Source organism: Biomphalaria glabrata, chromosome 6, assembly GCF_947242115.1.
Source record: "Biomphalaria glabrata chromosome 6, xgBioGlab47.1, whole genome shotgun sequence".
In the NCBI taxonomy this organism is placed as follows: Eukaryota; Metazoa; Mollusca; class Gastropoda; family Planorbidae; genus Biomphalaria; species Biomphalaria glabrata.
The window spans coordinates 23873460-23892396 of NC_074716.1; the positions used below are offsets into that span (position 1 = coordinate 23873460).

At 31.5% G+C, this 18937-nt stretch overlaps 1 protein-coding gene across 2 annotated transcripts in view; it reads left to right on the forward strand.

The window, feature by feature from the left end:
- LOC106060537 (protocadherin Fat 4-like) overlaps positions 1–18937 on the forward strand; it is a 79977-nt gene that overhangs the window by 38707 nt on the left and 22333 nt on the right. For both annotated transcript variants that reach the window (XM_056032101.1, XM_056032100.1), the window contains exons 14-32: positions 77–281; positions 448–597; positions 1675–1898; positions 2311–2515; positions 3854–3957; positions 4042–4255; positions 4872–5021; positions 5189–5424; positions 5645–5852; positions 6642–6748; positions 7946–8150; positions 8293–8436; positions 9974–10069; positions 12414–12508; positions 13049–13255; positions 14703–14874; positions 16147–16257; positions 16760–16841; positions 18276–18384. In XM_056032101.1, coding sequence (XP_055888076.1) covers positions 77–281; positions 448–597; positions 1675–1898; positions 2311–2515; positions 3854–3957; positions 4042–4255; positions 4872–5021; positions 5189–5424; positions 5645–5852; positions 6642–6748; positions 7946–8150; positions 8293–8436; positions 9974–10069; positions 12414–12508; positions 13049–13255; positions 14703–14874; positions 16147–16257; positions 16760–16841; positions 18276–18384 — 3024 coding nt within the window. The remainder of the gene's footprint in view (positions 1–76; positions 282–447; positions 598–1674; positions 1899–2310; positions 2516–3853; positions 3958–4041; positions 4256–4871; positions 5022–5188; positions 5425–5644; positions 5853–6641; positions 6749–7945; positions 8151–8292; positions 8437–9973; positions 10070–12413; positions 12509–13048; positions 13256–14702; positions 14875–16146; positions 16258–16759; positions 16842–18275; positions 18385–18937) is intronic.

The window sequence follows — 18937 nt, forward strand, 5'->3', positions numbered from 1 at the left end:
CTATTCAAGCCTCACGAAACCCTTGAACACAATTTGGGAAACACTGTAATAAGTAATCACTTATCTATGTCAACAGGTAAAAGACACCCTAACCAATCAATCTGATACTGCTATCCTCCAAGTGACTATTCTAGACACCAATGAGCCACCTGTCTGCACTGTAGCATCTAGTGTTAAGTCTGTCTACATTTCATCTTCTAATGTTATATTAGGTTTCATCAATTGCACTGATCCTGACAGAGATATTAATTTTACAACATTAAACTACACTGTCACAGCAGGTAATTTTCTTTTACATAGACATCAGTTGTAATTATAGCTCAAAATTACTATCCATTTTTTTTAATGAACAATTTGAAAAACAAACTAAAGATAAACAGAATTCATTGTTAAGCTATTTAATATACTGGTATATATATATACACTTTTTCTTGTCATGAAATTTAGAACCATCCACTGTGTCAGTTACCATTGACCAGTCTGGACATGTGAACTTGACTGATCAAGTCCCTCAGAGTGTAACTTCCTTTAACATTACAGTTAAGGTTCAAGATTTTAGTTATACAATCTTTTCTATCTTCAGTGTAGCAGTAGTCAGTAAGTTTTTACACTACTTTTTTTATAATACAAATTAAATTCAGTGATATAAAGAGCTTATGTCTATCTTCTTTTACACTAGTTAAGGACATTTTCTTTTATTGATAAATTGATGAATATTTATTCATAAGAAATACTCAACAAAATAATTAAAGAACATTTTTTCATGATTAGTAAACATATTATAGAGAGTACAGTACATTCACAATTTTCTATGCCTAAGACAAACACTTTCATTTTCTTTGGAGGTTTTTGTGTGTTAAAAAATAATTGACTAGGTTTATTCTTACTCCCCTGCTTTTGGTATTCCTTATTTTGATTGTTTTCAAAACAAAATATATATAGTCAAATTTTACCTTGTTACATCTTCATTTGGTCGTTGTAGTGGCCACAGGACACCCTGGTTAACTGTAGGCCACAAAAACAGATGACCTTTACATCATCTGCCCTATAAACCACAAGGTCTGAAAGGGGAACTTTACTTTACAACATCTACAATTCAGACAGAAGCCTTAAGTAGCTGCTAAAATGTATATGTCATTGTTCTAACAATAAAATAACACTTGCAGAAGAAATGTGCCAGAGAAAAAAAGTGAGACCATTAACACTACCTCCAGCTGACTTAACCTGCCCACTGTGCAGCCAAACATTCTGGGCTCACATAGGTCTCACTAGCCACATGAGTAGGGACAAAACCCCAGTGCAAAGCCCTCTGCCCCCTGAATGACAAAAGTGGTCATCAAACCACTATGGACGATACAAGACACTGATAGCATTCATTTTGTCCCCCTGGCAATCAAATCTCTAAATAAAATTTAACGATCTGCTATAAACTTTTCACATGTAAATTATGAGTGAATCTGGTGTGAATGTATATTTTGGTTTTCTATAGGTAACATGTTTTGCTTTGATGTAATGCACAAATTGTTAGACAAATTTCCACAAGGATAATAAAGATTATTATTATTATTATTATTATTATTATTATTATATAAATATTTGATCACCAATGAGAGTGTCCTAATGCTTTGATTTCCTCAAACTCTCTGTTTCAATATGTCTTTGGTGACATTCTAGATGTGTCCAGCTGTAAATTTTCTCCTGCTGCATTAGCATTATGGGAGACTTCTACTACTAGACAGATTGAAGTGATATGTGAACCCAGTGATTCAAGCCAATTTCAGAAGCTGATAGTATCTGAAATTCAAATTAGACCTGTCAATATATTTTCCTTCAGCATTGCATTGAACAACAAATCAATAAATGTTACATTGTTGAGATATAACGCCTCTATCTACACAGTGAGTAAACAACTTTAAATTTATAACAAATCTTTTTGTTTTTTTTCTTTCTGTTTACTATCAATATCATTAATTGATAAAATAATAACATTTTTTATGTGTATTTTAATCTGAAATAATTTAAGGCCATGATGACTTAATATTAGATGGTATTTTATTCAAAATGTCCTTTGTTTTGAGTCCAAGTGAAGTTAGTCCAGCTTCGATGAGAAACATATATTTGTGAGGATGTTTAAACATGGCATAAGGTTGTGCAAATCTTTTCTCTATCATCTCATTGTATTTCTTGTTGGTTATTGGCCATGGAAAAACAGCTGTCTTTGTGACTCCTATTTTGTTCTTTTTTTTTCTTTTTTAAATATGATTTATTTGTCAACAGCATAATTCCACTAAATATATTTGTTTTTTTTAGATGACAGTTAACTTAAGTGTGAATAGTCTTCCAGTTACAAATGAGATAACAATATATGTCTTCAACCCACCAAAGTTTTCATCCCAGTATGTACCCTTGACAGTATCCCAGAATGTCACTGCTGGAGAAAGGATATGGAATGCATCTATTATTACAGATCAAGTGCTATCAGCATTGAAGTTTTACTTGAATAGTAGTGCTTTAGGTAGAATCCTTAGTATAAAAGATATTGTGACATGCAAAACAAAATCTTTTCTAAAAACTGTAACTTTTTTAAGATAATCAGACTTAGATCCTCCAATGCTGTTTGGCACATTGGGGTGGCAAGCTGTCTCCATAAAGATCTGTCACTAGCAATGTCTTAAGCTTCTTCCCACCTAGTGTCTGGGCCTGTTTACTGCATTGGTTCATGGTTCTTATGTTCCGTGTACTAATTAGGGTCAACTTCTTTGCATTGTAGGGCTTGTAATGTATCAGCATTGGACATCCTGTAGGATTTGGTCCAACACCATCATCAGGTGTTGTACACTCTTGTCGAATGTAAATTTATCTCTATGTTTTAAGTTTGTCATTTCTGTAGCAATTGAGACTTTACAGGGTGGGGTCACTAGCCCCATGCCAAACCCTTCTCCTTTCTCACCCGAGCTTGATGGTGGAGATACATGCATTACATAAAAATAGCCTAACACTTTTCTCTTAATTATAATGCAAAACAGCTCCAATTGTTTTTACTAGAATGTACAAATAATTATTTTTAATTAATAATAAATAGTATTAATTTAATTCCTTTTTGTTAATGTGTTAGTTTTAGGAAAAGTTCTTAATAACAAGAGAAAATGGTTATCATATAAGAGTTCCATATTGCTTATAATAGCCTACAATTAGGAATTGCTAATATCAATACATTTTCAAACTGATTCATTGAAAGGATTAAAAAAGAAAGAGCTAAAGACATATAACATGAGTTTGTCAGGCTCTTTTCTTGGCTTGTTAGAGGTTACATACGAACAATTAATTACTACTAATAAATTCCACACGAAACTTCAGCTATCCAGGAAAATAATAATAACTTTAATATCCTAAAAAATACATGATAGCAACACTCTTATAAAGTATTAACCGCACAAACACCAGTCCACGAAACAACTGTCCAACCTCTCTGGACTGGGAACAAGACCCCACTGACTATCGCACTCTATCTCATATTCAAGGAAAACTAAAACATTCAGTTCATAACACATGAGAATATAAGGGATATAACTATCATTCCAGAATATAAATAGAAATAAAATATTCACTCTCGCCATACCAGCCCCAACAGAGTTGTTCAATTAAAATAGGTTTCTTCTAAATAAAAGTTTTAGTCTAGAACTGTGAAAATATGTGGTTATATGAAACCCTCGAAACCCTGACCATAACTAAAAAATTTAATTGGTTTTCTAATTTTTAAAGAATTAGGTTTTATTTGGTTGAATGGCTAAATGTTTTGGCCTTCTTTTTTCAATTCACATTAGTGCTTAAAGTTTACTTACTTTTCCAACAGGGATCAATCCAAGTAGCTACTTCACTGTAGATAGTGAAGGTAATCTACAGGCTGCTCAACCTTTCCCAAACAGTTTAGTGTCAACATTCAATCTCACATTGCAGGTATGTATTTGAAAAGTAGGTAATGACATTTCAATAGATGAGCGCTTGTATTCTTGACCTTCAAACTATCAACTCTATGATCAGGTGATAGACACACAGACAAATCAATCTGATGTTTCCATTATTCAAGTAACTGTTGTGGACATTAATGAGCCCCCAGACTGCACTTTGAACTATGTACCATCTTTCAATATGTCATCTTTATCTAGCAATTCAAATACAAGTATTGCCATAATAAATTGCACTGACCCTGACATTAATGATAATTTCAAAAGATTAAACTACAGTGTTCAAACAGGTAAGTCAATACTTTGGTAAAAGTAATAAATATTTTTATATTTAAAATTCTAGGAGTGTAGCAAAGCAATTGGTTAAAATGTCATGATAAACATAAAAGTGTAATCATTCCAATTGTTAATACTACCTGAATCTTATCTAAAAAAATAATTATTTAATAAAGGGTTCTTTTTTTTAAAAGTAATCTACTAATAATTTTAGTGCTAATTTTGTATAAGAATAATAAAGTAATTAACATTAAACTTTAAAAGTTGAGCTTTTCAATTCCAAACAAAAAGATTTTGTTGATGTTGATGAAAGCAGTCTAATGCAAATAAAGTTATACTGAAGACTACTTTTACAACATTCTGATATTCAATTTTTAAGAATAAACATCATTGTATATAAGTCACAAAAGATTAAAATAGTACAACAGATATTGTGTGGTGCCCCAATGGTTCAACAAGAGAATTTGATCACTTAAATTATTCTTTTTTTTTTAAGTTTATCATAATTTCTTTTTTTTTTATTTATTGCTATTTTATTTTCTTGTAAAAACATTCATTGAAATATAACAAAGTTAGCAGTTGTAAAGGCAACACTTAAAAAGTTAATTTCTATTGATTTCTTTCTAAAAGTACCAAGTTCTGTTCAAGTGACCATTGATGTGAATGGATATGTTAGACTAGCCAATAATATGCCTAATAATATAACTAGCTTTCAAGTGTTTGTCACAGTCAGAGACATAGAGTTTGAAAAACATTTTGAGTTCAAGATTAATGTTACAAGTAAGCCCTTCATTGTTTGTTAATACCAACTTATATACCTTTATGATTTACATTCTCCATGATATTGACATAAGTTTTATTTAATATTTAAAGAATTTATTTTTTAATACCAAATTTTTTCTTTCTTGAAAAAATAATTAAACATACAACATTTTTGTTCATCACAGATGATTTTCCCCCCTTCTGTATGTCATCAAAAAATGTCATAGTCTTGTGGGAGACACATAGAAGTGAGAGTATTAATGTGACATGTGACATCTCTAATCCAGCCACTATGTACAACTTGAGTTACCAGTCATACATAGATTGTCCAGATATTCTCAGTCCTTTTATTACCAAGACAAGTTTGAATGTTCTAGTGGCAAATATTTCTTTATTAACATACCGAGCTTCAAAGTGTAATGTTAGTACCATCCTCTGTTCTAATAGTGACACTATATTCATAGTATATTTTTAATTCTTCTAAAGTATTTTTTTTTAAATTTAGTCCTAATAGAGAAATCAATGGAATATTTTTCAATGTTATCACTTATCATTGTTTACTTTAATAAGATTTCTTAAATTAATTAAATTGTTTGACACATGCATATGAATTTCAAACTAATATAAAAAGAAATTTATAGATTACATTTCAGATTTCAAACTCCCTTATTGTAACTGGGAAATCAACTGTTCAAAATGTAACAGTTCTTGTTTACAATCCACCAAAGTTTACAAATGCTATAGTTCACATCCTTCAAAATATTTCCAGAGATTCATATATACTAAATGTGTCAGCAACTTCTGATAGTCTTCAGCCACTGCAGTACTCTCTTGTGAATTCTACAGCTAGTAAGTCAAACTTAAGTTTTAAGAAAATATTTTTTTTAATGATCCTATTAGATCTAAAAAAGAAAAAATACTCATCTTATCTTATAACCATCTATTTTATCTTTCTCTGTCACTCCATATGCACATGAAACCAGGCTACATCTAAGATCAGAGTGATCAAAGCAGATGAGTTTTAAAAGTTTGTGAGTTGTATTACTCCAAGACTTTTTACTGAAATTTTAATGTAACTGGTTAGATAGGTCATAAGACTCCTGGATAGTTTTTAGAATACTCCTGGTTAGGTAGATCATTATGCATCTAGTTATGTCTTATCTTAAAATATTACAGATGTTAGTTCAAAAGAGAAGATAATTATGCCCCACACATATTCATGTGTCAATCTAGTCCTGCATGTTAATCAAAGACTTAAAACTCTCCTAAGTCATTGGTTTTCCTGTATGATTGTGGCAGCCCATATAATGCCCTAATGACAATAGGGAAGACAGAGCACCTGTAACAATCTTTAGAATGGTCTTAAGGTTTTGAATGAAAAATAATTTGTTTAAATCATAAAATAAATAAAAATATTTAAAGGACTTCTTTGATCCTAGGCAAATACTATAACATGTTGAGTTAACATTATGTCATTGCTTGATTCTCTACTTTACTAGTCTGTGTTGCCACCTTGTAGCTTAACATATAGTTTTAACTATATTTCTACTATTCAATATAGTTTTAACTATATTTCTACTATTCAATTTTTCTTTAAACTGTGAACTTACAAATGAACTTTTTAGTAATATTTTACAGATGGTCTTGAGGCAGATGTATATTTTACAATAAATCAAAGAGGAATAATTCTATCTGTTTCTGACATACCAAATTCACTCGTTGGATCTTTAAATCTCACTATTAAGGTTGGTGACAATTTTATACAAGTATTGTTCTTACTTCTTCGATGAAAAGATAAATAAGCCAAACATAAAAATCTTATTTTAAAAAACAAAGTTTATCTAAGGAAAAATAAATTCTGACATATCTCAATGCTGCATGAATAAGCTCCTTTTTTTCTATATAAAAAAAACATTAATGTATTAGCACTAATTGTTTATCTAATTGGTTAATTTATTGATTGTTGTAATGTCATCAACTATAAATAATAATGCAACATTTCCACTTGATCAGAGATTGGGAAGTGGGAAAAAAAAACATGTACAAAATCTTGTAAATGGGAATAACTACACAATGCTGCCACATCTCTCAATAAGTAGCAATTTTTTCCCTTTTTTTCAAACCAAACCAAGCAATAAATTACCAATAATTACCAATAATTAATTAAGTGCTTGGTTAATTTTATTTATTGATTTATGTTCTGTTAGGTAGAAAAATAATTGTTTAATGTTTCAACTTGATACAAGAATGGGTGTGAGAGAAATAACATGTACAAAAATTGTCTAAGACAGACAGAGTGAGTTGATATAAACTTAATAGAAATAAAAACTAATTAAACTCTACCTTATACACCTAAGAATTTTGGAAATGAATTAAAAATAACTATATTAGCTCTTAAGAGAATCTCACTACCTTAGGTGAAGTCAATTTAGAATTAGAGCTATTCCCATACAAACCTATGACCACTGAGAAGGATTTCTCTCAGTGGACAGGGGTGGACAATGAGCTCTTCACCCCTAGTCTAGTTCGAAGGTTCCTCAATGCAGGAGACCATTACTGTGTTTTCAGAAGACTGAAGGACACTTTAGTGCTGCTTGTTTTGAATCATATTCTGGTTTAGACTTCTGTTTACACATTTTCAGATTTTTTGTTGAATGTTAGTAATGATAATGTATCAAGTTTATACATTGAAGACCATAAAAAATGTAAGAAAAGAAATGAACTTATGCAAATAACTATTGTCCCTTTTGTAAAGAATTACTTTTGCAAAGCACATCTATCTTAATAGATAGCCTAGCAGTTTATACAAATCATCCACACATCCAGTTACCCCCAACATGCACACTGTTCTATCAAGAAAAAAAAAACAGAACAGTAGACACATGAATCAGCTCCAGTTCCATTTTTTAAATACCATCTTTAACATTTGTCTTTGCGTTCAGGCCACAGACACTTTGACTAATCTGAGTAGCCTAGCACTGTTCACTGTTGTTATAGAAGATGTCAATGAACCTCCAAATTGTGCTATAGTTAATATAAAGCCCATCAACTCATCAACACCATCAAAGTCCAATTTGTCACAAGTCTCATGCCATGATAGTGATGTAACACCTGCCTTCACAAGGTTGACATACAAAGTAAAGGCAGGTTTGTCCAAATTTCTTTATTTTCAAAACTTAGTACTGTTTTTTTAAGTTTTGTAATATAATATAATCATACTTTAAATATTTTAAGGATTGGCTTTATTTAGTTTTAATTTATTGTAAAAGATTCTATTATTTGTTCTCAGAGCCAGATCTAGTGAATATTACAGAGAATGGTGATATTTACTTGCTTAATACAATCCCTGCCAGTGTGAAAACCATCAATATCACAGTCAATATCAGTGATATCTCTACAGTGGTCCTAGTTAACTACATTCATGTCATCACTGGTAAGAAAAATATACTTTATTCATTGTAAACCAGATTATTAACTAAATGACATTTACAATGTTAATGATTTATGTACTTATGTTGATTTGTGTAACTACTTCTTCTAGAAAATTTTTAGAAATGATTGTTAAAAGAATTTTGAAATTTTGAACATTTCTAATTTATAATCATTTCTTAGTACCATATAAATATTGAAATTAGTAATTAGCAGAAGAAAAAAATTGTTTAAGCTAAATAGCACCAACTCCTCACCTTCACCTATCCATTAGTCCAGGGGTGGGCAAATTACAATACGCTGGCCACTCCTCCACAGTCCGCATGCCAGACAATCACCGTTCCAAACCACTTCTTTATGGGAAAAGGAAAATGTTCCCGGGGGGGGGGGGGGGAGGGGTTGGGTCAATACAAGCGCTAAATAGACATCCTTAATAGCTCCTTCAAGGAATGTGATACTGACCTTTATGGCTGGAAAGCTCTAGCTCTCAATTGCTCCTCATAACATTAAGCCATGAAAGTCTGGGTCAAGAGATAGAAACTATGGATAGTGGTCAGCATGAAAGACTGCTGAACCACCAAAAAGCTGAGAGAAGAAGCAGGTCTCTCTGCTACAAACCAAACCTACTCATGCCTTGCATGTGGCCAGCTTTTTAAAGTGAGAACTAGACTTGATAGTCATCCTCATGTTCATACAAAATGAGAAATGTGTCAATCTTTGACTGCAAAGGAGGATATATATATATATATATATATATATTTCTAATGAAGCGTGGAAGACAGAGATCATGTTTCCCATCCACAGTATTGCAATGAGTTGTTTGCACATGAAATATAAGTGCAAGTTTAAATCTTTTCTAACAGATATTCCATTGCATTTCCACACTTACAAAACCTTTGCTGCTAAACTTTCACATTATTTGGGTTCACATGCATCTGTGAACAAGCATTTTCTTGTTTGAAAGCAGTGATGAGGATAACAACCAGTAAGCTAGTTAAGGAACATTATCCATGAGTGTAAACAGTTAAATACTTCACATTAAGTACAACTGTAAATTTGTGGTGAAATGTTGTGATGTAATAAAAGACAATGAAAAAATAAAAGAATATAAAATAATTTTCAGAAATTGCTAACTCCTGTTCTCATTCCTTAATTGGGGGTGTACACAAATTAAATTGTAAATGTATAATACAGTATAAATATGAACTAAAAGACATTATACATAGTTAGCTATCATATTTTTCTAAGTTGTAAGTAGTACTCCCTTTCAGGCCTTGTGAATTATGGGGCATCTTTTCTTTGGCCAACAGTTAACAGTCAGGGTGTCTTGTGGCCAGCACAATGACTAATCACCTTTACTTTCCCCAACTTAAGTCAAGTAAATGTATGTGTCCCAATTATTTTATGCTGCACTTGATAGAAAAAGGTTGCCCATCCCTGCCTTAGTCTGTTAGACCATTGGGGCTCACATTTACTCATACATTCATGTAATAAACTGAATATCTTGTTCAACCAATGAAATAATATATGTTTCTGTGTAGATTACAGCTGTGAAGAGAAGCGAGAACAAGGTGTTACATTTAATTACACTCTAGCTGGTTCCAACTTTACTGCTGCTTGTCCAGTAAACTATGAAGGTAAACTTTGTCTTCTCTTTCAATCTTCATGAATAAAAGTTTTCAAATGATTTCACTTCAGACAAAGTAGAAAATAAATCTATAGAATAACTAGAATTATTTTATGCTGTCTAGAAAGATATTAAAAACAAACTATACTCTGGTGAAATAGAAATATAGAATGTACTAAGATTAAAGATACTTTTCAAGTGTCTTTTATAAGCTTATTTTTTTCAGATCATCAAATAAATTCTTTAAAACATCAAATAATAATTTTAAAAGTAGTAATAATCAGCAAAAAATATATATTAACAAATCTGGTGATGCAGACAAAGTAGCATCTATAAAATAGAGCACAAGACAAAATAGCGCAGACTTATATGTGATGTGTATAAAAGTACCAGATTTTAGTAAGTGAAGGTCCTGTGCAGCATTTTTGTTGAGGTCTCTATTTTCTTCAATATTAAAAGATCTAAAAGTAAAAGAGAAAGAGAGTACTTTAAAAAAGTTATCTCATTCTCTTATTTACCAATGTTTAAAATGCACAACTTTCTTAAAGAAATATGTTTTTGAAATGTGGTGACCCTGTTCAAGGGTTAGGTATATGATGATGTGTGTGTTACACATGTGTGTTATAGTATAATCAGAAATCTTGATTATCAGCGCATCTCTCTTTGATTAAACTAGGGCATCTTTTGCCGCAACATTGGCAAACTTAGTTAAGATGGCAATCATATTTCTTAAACCGTCAAATTTTTCTTTCATCTCAGGCTGTGCTTGACCAATTCAATCATTAATTTTGCTATTTCTTGTCCATCTTTGTCTAACACCTTCACATAGATATTAAAGTTCAGGAGTGTCTATTTGGATTAGGGGCCTAAATCCTTTCTCTCCCAAGCATACTATTCATGAGAAAAGAATTTAAACCCTGCCTTCCTATTATTACCGCACATTCTTATCCATGAGAAAAATCAACAATTGTAAATTCTTGAACAGTGTGTAAATCTGACAATCATGGAACTATCTTTGCTAGTTTTTGAAGTGCTCTTTTTGGAATTCAAATAAATGTATATATTTTGAAATTATACATTTTAGCTTATTAGAATTTCAACATAATGTTTGCATATTTATATTTTAAGATATCGATAGTGTTTCCTTTAAATGACTAAAAAATAATGATAACATTAAAATTTAAAAAAAAATATTGGCTCTATACATATTTTACAGTATCTTTCTTGCAAAATGACTGTTTAGTTCACGCTATTTTATCGTGGAACCAACAAGTCTACACATAGAAATTTAAAGATGCATCAACATTTTAAGTTCTTAGTGGATTGTATGTTTCTATTTAGTTTCTTAAAAGAATATGCAAGTAGTATTTTTAACAATTAACTACAAATTACTGACTTTTTCAGGACTTAACATTACTGGTAATATGTGAATATGTAAATTTATTTCTTCTGCTACTTTTTTTGTTCACAAGTCTGAGAACCATAAAAATACTTTGCTTGAACAAGCATTAGTTATTCTATAGAATGCCTTTTTCTTGGCAAAGTAGGATATTTAAAAAAAAAAATGTTGCTAAGTGCAATCCATGCCAGTATTAGAACCATCAATATCAAGTCAATCTCAGTGATTACTCTACTGTGGTTGCATAGTTAACTACATTTATGTCATTTAGATGCTTTACCTTTTTTGTGACAGTTGTTAACCTTTGCCTTACACAATAATTAAAGCTCAAATATAATTGCAAGAATATTGTTACGAATCTCGCTATCCAGGCTGTCTGCAAACTGCACCATACACCACCAACGTAAGGAACTTGACAACTCAGGGCTCCAAAGTAACGTAACACTTTAATGGTTGAATAAATAACAGCCAATACTGTACAATTGGCAGCACGTAACACAAGGCTGTACAAATATCTCTCCGTTAACACCGTACCACCGTATCAACTCTTGCACTGGTCTCTCTGTCTCTTCTCGGACTTGTACTGAGCCGTCGTAACGAACCGTAGCTCGAGAAGTTGTGTCTCCCTCGTCTCTGATACCTTCGCTCTTTATATAGGGTCCCTGCTGGCCTTCTAGAACCGGGCAGAACGTCGCTCGACTATTCGGGGTGGTCATATGACTACATCCCTCGTGACGCTCCTGAGCTCTGTTCACGACGACTATCCTACTCGAACCTTCATGTTGATACTTGTCTCGGCTGACCGTCGTAACTCGTCACGGTTGACCGCTCGTCTAGCGCTGGCCTGGGGCGATTTGCGTCGGCTGACTACACACACACCACTACCCCCATCTGTGCCACCACCAGGTTTATAACAATATGTTTATTTGATGTTTTTACCCTTTGTTTTTTTTAGGTTATATTCTACGATTTTGCAATGAAAACAAGACATGGGAAGATTTCAGCTTTATTCATTGTGTACGGCAAAGCTTAAAAACTATCACAAATAAGGTAAAGCTGTTTTTTTTTTTTTAAAGTTTTTATATAGCATGCTATACGCATGGTCAGAGCTCACTATGGTCCAAACTCATTTGTTTCTGTGCTGCCTTTAGCGACTTAATAAACATAACTCTGCTCAAGCCCCCTTGATAGGTAGCCAAGATAAGCTCAAGCATACTTAGCCTCTTGGCTACACATCCCACATAAAATAAAATACAAAAGTTTGATAGAAAGCTTGCGGTTTTTCATGAATTGTAGTGGTCAAGTTGTGAATCTGTCAAAACCATTTCTTAGTGATTGCTTACGAGCTGAAATTTCATTCAAATCTGCATGACAGTGGATGAAATTTCTTGATCAATCAGTCATTCAGTGGTATTTTGCGCTTATAATATAAGTAATAAAATATATTAGTTATGTTGAAGCTCTTTAAAAGCAATTTAAATTGAAAATACAAAGTTTTTAGATTTACCACTTTATATCTAGCTTATATTGCTAAAAATTGTTGCAAGGTTAACATGAATGAAAAAAGGGTGTTTTCGTCCATTATTATAGACAAAAGAGATAGTTGCTAATCAAGAAAGCTTTACAACAGAAGAAATCAAGCAACAAATTCTTGATATAGTTATTGATCTGAACAGTACCTTTACAAATCAAGTTCCTGAGTTATCTGGAGACATCAAGCAAACAGTCAATGTTCTTCAGGATATCAGCACACTTGTGGAGAAGAGCAACGTGACTGTTTCTGATGACATTTTACATGTAAGCACACTAAGTTTTAGTTGACATCACTATAGGTTTCAACTTTTCAGATATGACTTAGAGAGGTTGATTTCTAAGTTAATTTTGGACATAAAAATATGTTTGAACATAAACACACTAACAAATTATAGCTATGTATCATTATTTTAAAAGACATAATAAAATGAACATATATAATGTGGCTAAAATATTTTGCGCTTAACTCTCCCTCACTAATACAACTTAACTGCCAAAACATCCTGCTTGGTTGTTAGGGTACATAACAGGTAGAATTTGAAAAAGTTTTATTTTGAGGGTAGTAATCTTGATCCAAAAGAGCTAGATAGGAAATGACAACTTTTAGGCTAGAGGCTAAATAGAAGAGAGCAACACACATCACATTTTCAATTATATAGAAATAAACCATGTAGGTTTTTTTAAAGGGTGACCATTTTGACAAGTTTTCAGAATGTCTTAAGTGTTTGAGCAGCTGACTCCATGAGATGGAAGTCTCTGTCAGATCATAACATTTTAAACTTTGACAGCTGTTGTGAGTTAAAGATGTCTCTTACCTTGTCATCATTTCCTAGCCCTAGAATCTCTTTTGGTACCACTTCCTTGGTCCTTTTTATCTAAGTTTTTGTTTAGCTTTAGAATAGGAAATCCTAGTTTCTGTATGTCTGACTGATAAAAGATTTTCTAACTTTCTGAATAGATTTTTTGAAGCCCCATAAAATTCACCATCCATATCCATTTGAAGTCAAATTTGATGATATTGTCTTCTCCATTTTGCTTTTTTTCTCTCTCTCTATTTTTTATTCCTCCCTCACTTCTATCTCCCTGACTTCCTATTATTACTCTCTGGCTAAATCTGTCAAGAATTTGATTAAATGTAGTAGAATAAAAGATGTTTATATATGTTTTCTTACATTTGTTTAAAACAAACAGATGTGAACTAACTAAATAAGTTACATGAGAAAAGAAGAACATTAACTGGATCAAAGCAGTTCCTAACAAGAACATTACTGTATAAGGCAAAAATGATTAAGTTTACTGTCCAAACATACTATACCTATCTGAAACCTATCGAGAAAGCAAGTGACAAGAAATTACATAAGCTAAATGTTGAATGTAGCATTTTGGAACAAAAGTAAGTCACTTCAAGACACTGAGTATGTCCCCATATACTCTCAAAACACTCAACATGGCTAGCCTGAGATTAGAAACAATCTTTTCTTCTGAAAAAAAATTGTTGCAGCGAGGACTCTTAGTACCAAGTGGGTGTGATGCATAAGCAGATGAAAGAGAAAGCCATTGAGACAGTGAAAATCATGTTTGAACATAGCAAAGGAGTATAGCTAATTAATCAAGGGTACAATGTTATTTTGTAAGTCTGGAGCCTTATTAGTGAATGATTTCATATTAAGTTAAACATGTGCAAATTATTTGATTTTTGTTTATTCTTCAGAAAATAGCTACCATATCAAATACTCTTCTATCAGCATACCAAGATATTTGGACTGACTTACTCAACCAGTATCAAACAACAGGATCAGCTATTATTTATTTGGTGGATTTTTTCTCAAACAATAGTTTATCTACCATAACAAATGATTCTTTGATTTTGACAAGTACTTTAGGTAAATTTTTCTTTTTTTTTTTAAGCAAATTTTCTTAACATGTAAAATTCAATATTTTAATAGAAGGTGTCATATGCCATTGAAAAAAATTAAAGTATTATGCTGACTTCAAAGGATTATTGCACATTTGTTCTCCACAGTAATATGGTATTGCCTATATTTTTGCTTAGATTGTACTTGTATGTAAAAGTAAAGTGTGTACATTTGCTCTCCACAGTAATATGGTATTGCCCATATTTTTGCTTAGATTGTACTTGTATGTAAAAGTAAAGTAAAGTTCCCCTTTCAGACCTTGTGATCTATAGGGCAGATGGTGTAAAGGTTATCTGTTTCTGTGGCCTACAGTTAACAAAGGGGTCATGTGGCCAGCACAACGACTAACCACCTTTACTTTTCCCCAACTAATGTCAGGTACCCATTATAGCTGAGTGAACTCAGAGACGCCTAAATATCCCAAAATTAAAAATCCCAGTCTTCACCAGGATTCCAACCTGGGACCCCTGGTTCAGAAACCTATAAAGCACTTTACCACTCAGCTAACAGGCCTCCATACTTGTATGTAAATCTTATCTAATTCAATATAGCTACATATTGCTGCATTTATTCATACTTGCTGATTGATCAAAAGTGATATCAATGGTAAAAAAAATATTAAACACACTTTTGCAATGGCAATCAATTTCCATTATTCTCACCCACAATTAAATTCTAATGGTGTTAGTGCATTTGGTAAAATTGAACTACATCTAACAAAAAGTAGTAGCATAGGAATACTGCCAAGGAACATCAACACTATATGTTTTATTATATAGGCCTACAAAACTGATTTTCTGACATGTATTGCTTGTCACTGTAACCCCATAATAAAGTTGGCATGTGCCTCATATCTCTTTCACCTTGCTCTTATAGCTTAGACTTCCTAGAGTTAGGGTAAACAAGTTCTACAAAATTGTGAGAATGTTTCCTGTAAGATTATAGGCAACAAAGAGGACCACCTCAGACTTGGGTTAAAAAGGACATTTTTAAAAGTTAGGATATTAAGGCATAAAAAAACAACTTCCTCTTAATGTTAATTTTAGGTTTTTTTATCATCACAAAGACATCATAGATTCACTGGGGCTTTTGTTATTTTCTATTTGGTATTCCTGATACTGTGAAAAAGCACAAGTTATTAAACAAGTTATTAAACTAATTTATTCCAAGAGAATATTTATTTATTATATTTAGACTGTAATTTTTTAAATAAGGCTCACTTCAAAGTTAATCTTTTAGATATTGTGAGAGCCATCAGTGTAGATGACATAGTTTTTCCAAAACCAAATGATCCAGCTAATTCAAATGACTTGACAACCAAATTATTTTTATCAAAGGAGGCTTTTTCAGGTAAGACGTTATGACAGTTCAAAGCATTTGATTTGGTTATTGGTACATGAATATACTATCATGCCTCTTTTTTAAGATTAGATAAGATTACTTTCATTTCAGGTTTTGTAAAATAATACTAAAATAATGTATTTTTCACTTTACTTTAAAAAAAGTATCACTGTATCTGAAAAAGACATTAAGCTGATCATAATAGTTATCGAATATATCATTTGAATCATAATGTATAAATTAACATGATCTGTAAAATAAGTATCAGAAATTCATACTGATGGTGAACTTTTTATATGTTTATAAAGTTTGCAATGTTGGGAAATCTTGTTATGTACAAGATCAAGTAGAGATAATATTTGGTGTAAGTGCAGTGAAGGACTAGAACAAACTCAGTCTACACTTCAAACACAGTCTACACTTCAAACACATAGTATTTTAAAATTAACTCTTTCTGTTTGCCATAAAGAAAACATATAAAATTTTACATGCAAAAAAAAATTATTTGTAGGTGCTGGTGAAATAAAATATGCTGTTGTTCATTACAAAGATGTTGTTGACAAATTTCAAATCAATAAAACTCTACAGAATCTGTGAGTCCATACTTTCTTTTCTTTGTGAAATTGATATTCAGTACAAGTAAGTACATACTAATAATAATACATAATGTGTATTCAGGATACTTACTAAAAATTAAGCTCTTTAATAATGCAGCAACTGGAATATCCTTTTTTAATGATCTTAATCAAAGTCCTTGATAGATGTTTAAAGATATTTTATATATATATATGATAATTGTGATATGACACAAAAAAATATTCAATAATATGTTTAATACAAGCAAACTAAATCTGTTAATTGAGCAGATTAGATAGAGAGTGTTTTTTATGTATCAGAGGACAATATGTGGCATTTTTCATTCATGACAAGCAATTTTTCAGTTGTTTCGATTTTCTTGAAACTTGTTTTCACATTTTTCTTAACACGAAAAAGTTCATAACTCAAAAAGATTTAGTTAAAAATCTATGAGACATTGTACAATTAAGCCTTATTATATCATCTATTGGCTCAGCTTAAGACTTTAACATCATTTTATATCTACATATAATTCAATGTGAATAACTTTATAGCCTCAATGAAAAAAACTAAATTTCAGGGACCTATTTGACATCATCACGAACAAATTAAAAATAGTCAGACATAATTTATTTTAGATGAGCCACTGCAGCAGCCTTAGTTCTAACAGACTAACAAATTTCTTTAGAAAATACTTAGTTTTAAAAAAGTTGTACATTTTATTTTGCTATTACTATATTTTAGCCTTGAAGTGGCCATATTGGATTCCGAATTTGCATTTCTTTTAACCTTATTAGACATATAATAAATTTTCTAAAAGCAAAAAATAAATGTAAAAAAATAGCTTTTCCTAGATTTTGGTTTTCTAACCTTAGATCCACCTTTACTACTTTGGGATTGTAATAAGGAGATTAATTGCTTGAAAACTGTTCCTGTATGGGTTTGTATGACTTGAAGAAACGTTTCTTTATCATATGTGTCTTTCTGGGTATTTATTGTAAAGTTTCCCCTTTCAGACCTTGCGATCTATGGGGCAGATGATGTTAAGGTCATCTGTCTGGGTATTTACTAAATTAGATTTTTGTAATAATAAATTTTGTTTTTGAGTTTTATGTGTAATTAATCATTAATATTGTCATTTAGAGTTGTCTATAAAGTTAAATTGAATTCATGAATGGTGCTACTTTTGTTAATTGAGAGTTTTCACTGTTGTTCTAGTTGAGAGATCCTATTTCTAGTATGGGCTAAATTAAATAGCTTTTTTGTTCTAATTTTTTTAAGACTTATACAAAAAATTCTTCCACAACCCTATTACCTTGTTTGATTCTGGAAATTCCATAAAAGCTTTTAATTTACTATAAAAATTAAGTATTTTAAAATAAAATAAAAACTCAAGAATATATATATATATATATATTATACTGTTTCAATTCTTTTTATTTCTTTTACAGATTTAATGAAACTGCTTTTCTAAATTTAGCATCAACTATCATAACATTTTCTGTGCTAAGAACTGAAACCATTAAAAAAGATCTCAAGCTCTCATTTCAAGTTAAAAATGTAAGTGTTTCAAAAAATTATTTTTTTAATATATTGCTGATATTATCTGTTTGTGTACACATATTCATACATACAAGTGTAAAAATGAGTTTTAAAATAGTGTTTTTACAATACCATCTTTAATTAATTAATTAGTTGATTGATAATAAAGTAAAAAAGTAAAGAACCCCTTTCAGATTTTGTGATCTATAGGGCAGATGATGTTAAGGTCTTCTGTTTATTTGGCCAATGGTTAACGAGCAGATTGTTATGTGGCCAACACAACAACCAACAGCCTTTATTTTCCCCAACTGAAGTCAGGTACCCATTAGAGTTGGGTGGACTCAGGGGCGCCCTTAAAATCCTGGAATTCAAAATTACAGTCTTCTTTGAGATTCAAACCCAGAACCCCAGGTTCGAAAGCCAAGCACTTAACCACTCAGCCACAGTGCCCCCTAGTTGAATGATAGTTGTGACAAAATGTAAAAAAAGCTGAAACTTGTATTATATCTGTTATTACTATGATGGTAACCTGAGTAGATGTAGAAGTGTGTGTGTGATTATCTGACATGTG